Below are 8,038 nucleotides of genomic sequence, written 5' to 3'. Positions count from 1 at the left end.
ATGTGTTGTCCCTGAAAAGCAACGTTGCTTTTTGGATCAGTTAGTTGGATTCCTTTTGGAAGTCCTTTTCTGAGCGAAGAATAGGATCAATTGTTGGATTCCTTTTTGCATTATATATATATTGTGTTTCACAAACCATAATTCCAAACGCCTCTGATTTTTCTGTGCTTTTTCATCGTCAATTTGAAGTTTGTTTGAGCAAAGAGTTTTGCACAGGTGGTATGGAGAAGAGGTGGGGTGGTAGATGGTGAGTCCCATGTGTGTGAGAGAGAAAAGGGGGATATTAGAGAGAGATGTGGTTTGTATTATATATAATACTTAATTAATTCATTTTGTTTTACTTAAGGGCATTTTAGTAATTTCACATCCACTTAACACCAAAAACTAACCCTCATCTGCGTAAGGGACTATCCGGGAACGAAAATTGAAAAGTTGGGGACTATAGAGGTAATTTTAGAAAGTTAGGGACTAAAGATGAAAAAAGGACAAACCACTGGGACTATCCGGGCATTTAACTCTTTGTTTCAATTGTTATTTTTAATAACAAGGGTATTTTTGTAACTTCACATCTACTTAACACCAAAACTAACCTCATCTGTACCAGAGACTATCCGGGAAAGAAATTAGAAAAATTGAGAACTATAACTATATTTTTAGACAGTTAAAGACTAAAGGTAAAAAAAATGATAAACCAAGAGAATATCTAAACATTTTTCTCTTAAAAAAACATTCAAGTAACAATTTGAATCACTTAAAGAAAACTCTTGCAACACAAAATCACTTAAAAAGTAACTCTTGCAACACAAAAATGCACTTAATTTACCATATTACCCTTACCTTGGAAAACACGCTTTACTTACCGTAATAAAACTCTGATCACTTTAATTACTCCGAATCTTTACAAAATCTATAACTTAAAACAAAATCACCCCCAAGTTTTGCCATACGAAGGACCAACTTTAAATACAAACAAACTCCAGGGACCATTCCGCAAATCTTCAAACCCTTTATATTCACGCTGACCGAAGCATATCGTATAATTAACTTTACGCAACTCGAACAAATAACAATTCCTAATTCTTTTATCTCCCCCAAACCTCTACATATTATTTCTCTGCTCTTTCGGTTATCTGTTACACCCAATTTCAATTCGTTAAATCCTTTCATTTGCCCTAATTCTTCTTCAATCCCCTGGTTTTCGCTCTTTCATTCTCCATTTAGGGTTTATTTCATCGGTTCGCGTCCTCTATTCAATCGATTTGCTGAATTTTTGCGGCGAATTTGATTAATTACTCCCCAATTTCATCGAATTGGTTCCAGATTATCGATTGTTCATCGATTTTTTTCATCATTGTTATCGAATCAGTCGTTAATTTTATCAATTTGCAGCGGTTGCGACGTTTTCGGATTCGTTCTGTTTTTGTTTATGAATCTAGGTTAAATTGGACTGAAATTAGGGTTTTTGTTGAGGTTTTTGGAATGAATTTAGGGTTTTTTGTTGATGAATTTTGGAATTGTTGAAGATTTAGTGAAGGTTTACGAATCTTGATAGGTTTACGTTAAATTGTGGTGGAATTAGGGTTTGTGGAATGAGATTAGGGTTTCTGATGAATGAATTTTGCGATTGATGATGATTAAACAGATGGTGAAATCAGAACGGGTGAAAGTGAAACGGTGTAAGTTAGAGGAGGATAATGGAGCTTGTTTTATTGAGTATGATGATAATGTTGTCAATGCTTGGTGTTCGTCTGCGAATTTGAAGTCGAATTCGTGTTCGGTTCACCGGGTTAAGTCTTCTCGAGGGCGTGTTTCGGTGTGTCCTTCGCGGTTCAATGATTCGGTTGTTGGGTTGTGGAAGAAGGAGGGTGGTAATGATAATGATGGTTTGAATAAGCGGAAAAACCCGTTTTTTGACGGGGAGTTGGTTTCGAAGAAACAGACTGTGGAAGTGGATGTATGTTTTGTAGATGCTCCAGTTTCGGTTGATTACAATGTGTTTAATAATAGTAATAAGGGGATCAAGAATAAGTTTAAGATATACCAAGCGAACGATTTGTTTGGACCGCAGGATTTTGTTGCAGGTGATATTGTTTGGGCGAAATGCTCGAAGCGGTCTCCTGCTTGGCCTGCTGTTGTGATTGATCCTAAACATGAAGCTCCTGCTTCTGTACAGAAAGCTTTTGTTCCCAACACTGCTTGTGTCATGTTTTACGGGTATTCAAGAAAAGGAACGCGGGTATTCTTTCTTTCGGTTTTGCCTTCGGTTTTGCCTTCGGTTTCTTGTTTAATGGCATTTCGGATTCTTTATTAACTTTGATTGTTGTTCAGGATTATGCATGGGTGAAGGGTGGAATGATTTTTCCATTTTTGCAGTATATGGAAAGGTATGTGCTTTAATGATTGTTGTATTGTTTTTTTTTACTTAATAGAGTTGTGATTTTTCATGTTTAGAGTTATGTTTTCAAGGTGACAATAATGGTTTACTCTATTTTTTTTTTCAAAAAAAAAAAAATAGATTTGAGGGACAGACTCATTTATTTGGTTGCAAACGAGATGATTTACGTAAGGCAATAGAAGAGGCGTACAGTATAGAAAACGAGCATTTGAATTCTGGGTATAGAGATAGGCAAGAACGTTCAAGCGAATCGGATCTGGTTGAGATCCATGTGGGACCTGCTACAGATTTTGATCATGAGTATTTCAATCGTAAGAAGGTAATTTGTTGCAGTCATGTTTTCATAACTTCATCTTTGAACAATGAGTGGATTCTGATGTTTTTCTGGGCATCTTCGTTTTTTTAGATGTACTGTGATGGTTGTAATCTTTGGGTACATGCTGAATGCAATGAAATTTCAAGCAATCACTTCACGGTATCACTATATTTCCTATTAATTATATTGATTCATGACTTTAGTTTCAATAGTTTAACTCAATTGATTATATTGATTTAAGGATCCGGAAAACAATGAATATTGCTGCCCAGAATGCAAGGGTCAGTTTTCATTTGACCAATCGGTTGTAGACGAAAGTCAATCTAAAGTCAGCAGTTGTACAGAAAGCAATGACCAGAGTACACTTCCTGACAAAATAGTTGTCGTCTGTACGGACGTTGAAGGCATTTACTATCCAAATCTTCATCTGTAAGATCACCGTTCTCGATTTTAATATAATGCTTTGATTGTTTAATTGACTCTAATTTTTGTTTTATTTTGTAACAGAATTCAGTGCAAGTGTGGTTCATGTGGGACCAGGAAGCAAACTCCATCCGAATGGGAACGGCATACTGGTTCTAGAGCAAAAAAGTGGAAAGTCAGCATTAAAGTCAAAGATTCGATGTTACCACTAGAAAAATTGGTTTGTTTTTCGTCTCATCTACTTCGATTAAAGTATGTTATATCGTTATTATTATTACACTTTTTAACATTTAACATTTCAGCTTGCAGATTATAACATTGATTATTATGCTAAGGCTGTTTCGAATCAATTAGATGAACAACAACTGTTTTCGTTTATTCAAGGTATTCATATTCTTTATGCTATACCTCACGGGTTTACATTCTTTGATGGAATACAAATGCTATTTGTTTTTGAAACCGTAGAGAAGTATGAACCTGTTTATGCAAAGTGGACAACCGAACGATGTGCAATTTGTAGATGGGATGAAGATTATGATATTAACAAAATCATCATCTGCAACAGGTCCGATTATAAGTTTATTCTTTCCAGTATGTAATGCAACAATATGTAAACAGTTTACTTATTAATATAAGTTCGTTCTTATCAGATGTCAAATCGCTGTTCATCAAGAATGCTATGGAGTTAGAGATATGAATGATTTCACATCTTGGGTTTGTCGGGTGTGTGAAACACCCGAGGTTGAGCGAGAATGTTGCCTTTGCCCTGTAAAAGGTTAAAATTGTCATTTCACACTTTTGGAATTATAGGTTTAATTTTTTTCTTCAATTTTCTGTATCATGGTTCTTCTACAGGTGGTGCATTGAAGCCGACTAATATTGATACGCTGTGGGTCCATGTAATATGTGCGTGGTTTCGACCGGAGGTTGCTTTTCTAAGCGGTGAAAAGATGGAACCTGCAGTTGGGCTTTTACGGATTCCACCCGATTCATTTGTGAAGGTAAAAACAAAAAAGTCTCACTGAAGTGTCGACTAAAGTCGTAATTTGATAATTTATCGTGTTTTTTGTGGGTTAATTGTAGAGATGTGTAATTTGCAAACAAGTTCATGGTTCTTGCATACAATGTTGCAAATGTGCCACATGCTTTCACGCCATGTGTGCTTCACGGGCTGGCTACTGTGTCGAGGTAATCTTTTTTTTCGTTTTGCTTGAAAATAAGTATGAAAAATGTTCTTTTTTTTCAGATTTAACATTAACTTGATGATATTAAAGTAGTAAAATGATCTTTCAGTTGCATTCGTCTGAGAAAGGTGGGACATATCAAACCAAATGGTCAACATACTGTGCAATGCACAGGTAATGCTACTAAATTTATGATTTATTACCGAGTAAAATGCCATTTCTGTTCTTGAGGTTTGGCCAGTTTTGCGACTTCCGTCCAAAGGTTTGAAATTTTGCCATTTTCATCCGGCTCGTTAACTCCATGACTCCATCCATCTTTCTTTGTTAAGTCAAGAGTATTTATGTTTTTTGGTTAACTTAAAGGGTAATTCAGTCTTTTTATTTTATGTAAAAAGACCGAATACCCCTGAATTGTCTTTTAAGTTAACAAAAAAGACAGAAATACTCTTGACTTAACGGAGAAAAATAGATGGAATAACTAGCCGGATGAAAATGGCAAGATTTCAAATCCAGATGCGGAAAAACAAACCTTTGTACGAAAGTCGCAAAACTGGCCAAACCTTGGGGACGAAAATGGCATTTTATTCTATTTCTAATCTTGGACAATTTCGGGGATGAATTATTAAACCATGATTCTTTCGATATCGATGCAGAACCCCTGCAGATAACGGTATCGTGATTAGGACTTCTTCAGAGGTGTTTTGCGCAAAAGGATTACTCGTAAACCAGAATCAAAAACAGAGTTTTAGGGGTTCAAGACTCGTGCAATGCACAGGTTTGGCTTCATCAACAGTCGAGAATGATGAGTTTGAGCCACAGTCAGCTGCCAGGTGTCGCATTTTTAGAAGAAAAACTTCAAAGGTGTGTTCTTCAGTTTTTTCATTAAGTTAGTTACAAATCATATCCATTTTCTTTCTCACACGTATACTTTTTGTTTTTTGTTTTTTTTAATTTCCAGAATGACGTGAAAGAAGCATTATTCCACCGACTAATGGGCCCGACCCAGCATTCGGTAGACGATATAGATTGTTTAACCTCTCACAATGTAAACTAGTATTCTTTTTTAATATTTTTTAAACCTTAAAACATGTTCTAGTCTTAATTCCGTTTATTTTTTACAGGAAATCCAGGATCTGAATACTTGTTCTACCTTCAAGGAACGACTTAATGCTCTACAGGTATAGCTTACTTTTGGTTCGTACTTCATATTAATATGTGTGCCTGTGCATCATTCTTACCATGTATGTCTAAATTCAGAGGATGGAAAAACGTCGGATTTGTTTCGGTAAATCTGGTATACATGGATGGGGCCTCTTTGCTCGCCGGAAGATTCTAGAAGGAGAAATGGTATTTTTTTTTTCTTACCCGAACATTCTACAGTTGTGTTTGTATTAATTTTATTTATTCTGCAGGTTCTTGAATACCGCGGTGAGCAGGTTAGACGTAGCATTGCAGATTTGAGGGAGGTACAATATAGGTCACAAGGGAAAGATTGTTATGTGAGTTAATTTTTAGTTATGATAACTAATGCTTATTAATTATTTTAGTTTTTGTTGTGCATAATCTATAGTCTTGTTCTGCAGCTCTTTAAAATTAGTGAGGATATTGTAATCGATGCTACGGATAAGGGTAATATGGCTCGTTTAATCAATCATTCGGTAAGTTCCCTGTTTGGTATGATAAGTGCAATGTTTGACTTTCTACACAGTTTTGAGTGTGTGTTTGACTTGTCAAATTTGTTGACTCTGTGTGCAGTGCATGCCCAATTGCTATGCTAGGATTTTGAGTATGGGCGAAAATGAGAGTCGGATTGTTCTTATAGCTAAAACCAACGTTGCAGCTGGCGACGAATTGACGTATGCCTTTCACATGCTCTAACTTAAGATATCCACTGTGTCTTATTTATTTTCGTTGAAAAAGGAAAACGAAATATATGAATTATGGGAAGTTTTTATATGATATCTTATTTATGGTGACAGGTATGATTACAAATTTGATCAAGATGAGCCGGATGAAGTTAAAGTCCCCTGTTTATGTAGAGCCGCCAATTGTCGGAATTTTTTGTGAAACGCATACCAGAATACTTGCTTTTTGTTTGTTTATTTTTTTCATATCGAGTTATAGCATGTAAGTCTGCGGTTTTTAGGCAGATGAAAGTCCGAGTATTCTTTTTCACTAAAAAGGTTTATACAAGGCTACTTTAGTTCTTTAGATATGATAGTGTTTTTTTTTTTTTTCTTGACTGAATCAAGTTAGCAGGTAGTGTTCTTGCCAGTTACTCGGAAACATGGGTGCAATGGTGCATTAAACTCTACAACGGTGCAAGTCTGACTATAGTGATGTGTCACCGGTATCTCAATACCACTTGTAATTTGACTAGCGATATACCCTCGGCCCTATAGTACACTGGTCGCGTTAAAGATTCTTCACACTTTGCATGCATAATATACGTGTGAAGTGTCATTCATAATCATATGAACCATTTAAACATTGTTAGACCAAATAACATTTTTAATGTTTGTTGCACATTATCGTCCTTTTGATATATTAACGTTAAAATGTATCCGTTCAATCAAGTGATGTAGTAGTTTAAAAAGAAAGGTAGCGTTGAAAACACACTGAATCTATTAGAGATTCTGATGCAGGTAATCAAATCAACTGATCGCAACTCTCCTCATCTCTCCCCTAATACCGATTTTTGATGCGGCACTCCCCTATTAGGTGAGTTCAAAATTAATTTTTTTTTTTTTTTTTTTGTAAAATTATGGATGTTTAAAAAATTAAATAAAAGACATTTCATTAAATTTAAATAAAAATACATTCAAAGTAGAAAATAAAAATTACATTAAAACTAGAAAACTAAAATTTTAGAAATCGCATGGTCACCCGTACTTGTTAGCGATTTCTCGCTTTCGGGCGAGGATGATCGGCAACATACTTGACGGAACATCGTCGTGCGGCTTAAGGAATGTTTTCATATCTCGATCGAAATTGTACTTTTTCATCGTCTCGAGTTGTGCCGATATGAGCTCGCGAGCCTCCGACTCTCTTTTTTTCCTCAATTCGATCGCCTCCAATTCTACCGCTTGCTTCGCTTCTTTCATGGCGGTGTACACTTTGAATTGTGCCGCCAACTCGGCCGAGCTTCCCTCGGACGATGTAGCTTGACGCTTGTCTCGCCGTTGTGCTCTTTGTGGCGAGGGATCTTCGTTCATATCCGGTATCGAAAAGTCCACGTCAACGGGCTTTCTTTTATGTGCCGAACCTTCACCTTCCTCACCCATCAATGGGACTTGGGCCCATTTCTCGTGTCTTCGAACGACCTCCCACGCCTCGATGTGTTGAAAACTGCTTGGAAATCTTTCTTTAAATTCTTTTAACGCGACTTTCATCACGTCGAGATCCTTACATCCGCCTGCTCGTGTGCGATCCTACATGTTATAAAATAAAAAAAATTAGAAAGTGTTAAAAAAGTATGAACTTAGAAAAAAAATTAAAAATATGCAATGTTAAAAAAAATATAATTTTTACCGCTTGTTGGTATAGGCCGTTGAAAAAGTTTATTTTCGCATGCATCGGGTTCCATTTAGACCGTACTTGATGAACGGTTCGGTTACTTCCACCGATAGTTTTGTTAAAGTGCTCTAAAATTTTACCCCAAAAACTTTCGCGACTTTGTTGATTGCCCTTTTTTTTGTTGGTAGAACAATGTACCCACGC

The 8,038-nt window shown here is 36.2% G+C and overlaps 1 protein-coding gene across 1 annotated transcript; it reads left to right on the top strand.

The window, feature by feature from the left end:
- Window positions 1-1,042: 1,042 nt before the first annotated feature.
- On the top strand, window positions 1,043-6,531 carry LOC110917899 (histone-lysine N-methyltransferase ATX3). The gene is made up of 20 exons (XM_022162341.2): window positions 1,043-2,236; window positions 2,329-2,384; window positions 2,516-2,714; window positions 2,802-2,870; window positions 2,953-3,140; window positions 3,219-3,354; window positions 3,437-3,518; window positions 3,600-3,699; window positions 3,785-3,909; window positions 3,990-4,135; window positions 4,218-4,322; window positions 4,428-4,492; window positions 4,972-5,179; window positions 5,277-5,363; window positions 5,440-5,496; window positions 5,576-5,665; window positions 5,731-5,817; window positions 5,902-5,976; window positions 6,074-6,174; window positions 6,298-6,531. Exons 1-20 carry the CDS (start codon window positions 1,628-1,630, stop codon window positions 6,383-6,385), a joined length of 2,673 nt encoding a protein of 890 aa, XP_022018033.1. The 5' UTR covers window positions 1,043-1,627; the 3' UTR covers window positions 6,386-6,531.
- The last annotated feature ends 1,507 nt before the right edge of the window (window positions 6,532-8,038 follow it).

Source organism: Helianthus annuus, chromosome 16, assembly GCF_002127325.2.
Source record: "Helianthus annuus cultivar XRQ/B chromosome 16, HanXRQr2.0-SUNRISE, whole genome shotgun sequence".
Classification (NCBI taxonomy): domain Eukaryota; kingdom Viridiplantae; phylum Streptophyta; class Magnoliopsida; order Asterales; family Asteraceae; genus Helianthus; species Helianthus annuus.
The sequence above is the reverse complement of the archived record's forward strand: the minus strand, read 5'-3'. Positions and strand labels throughout refer to the sequence as shown.

Excerpts from the sequence above, each read along its gene's own strand:
- LOC110917899 (XM_022162341.2), top strand. The coding sequence starts at position 1,628 with ATGATGATTAAACAGATGGTGAAATCAGAACGGGTGAAAGTGAAACGG. Across the intron at positions 3,355-3,436 it reads TGTTACCACTAGAAAAATTG|CTTGCAGATTATAACATTGA; the intron begins GTTTGTTTTTCG and ends TTAACATTTCAG. Across the intron at positions 5,977-6,073 it reads CTCGTTTAATCAATCATTCG|TGCATGCCCAATTGCTATGC; the intron begins GTAAGTTCCCTG and ends CTCTGTGTGCAG.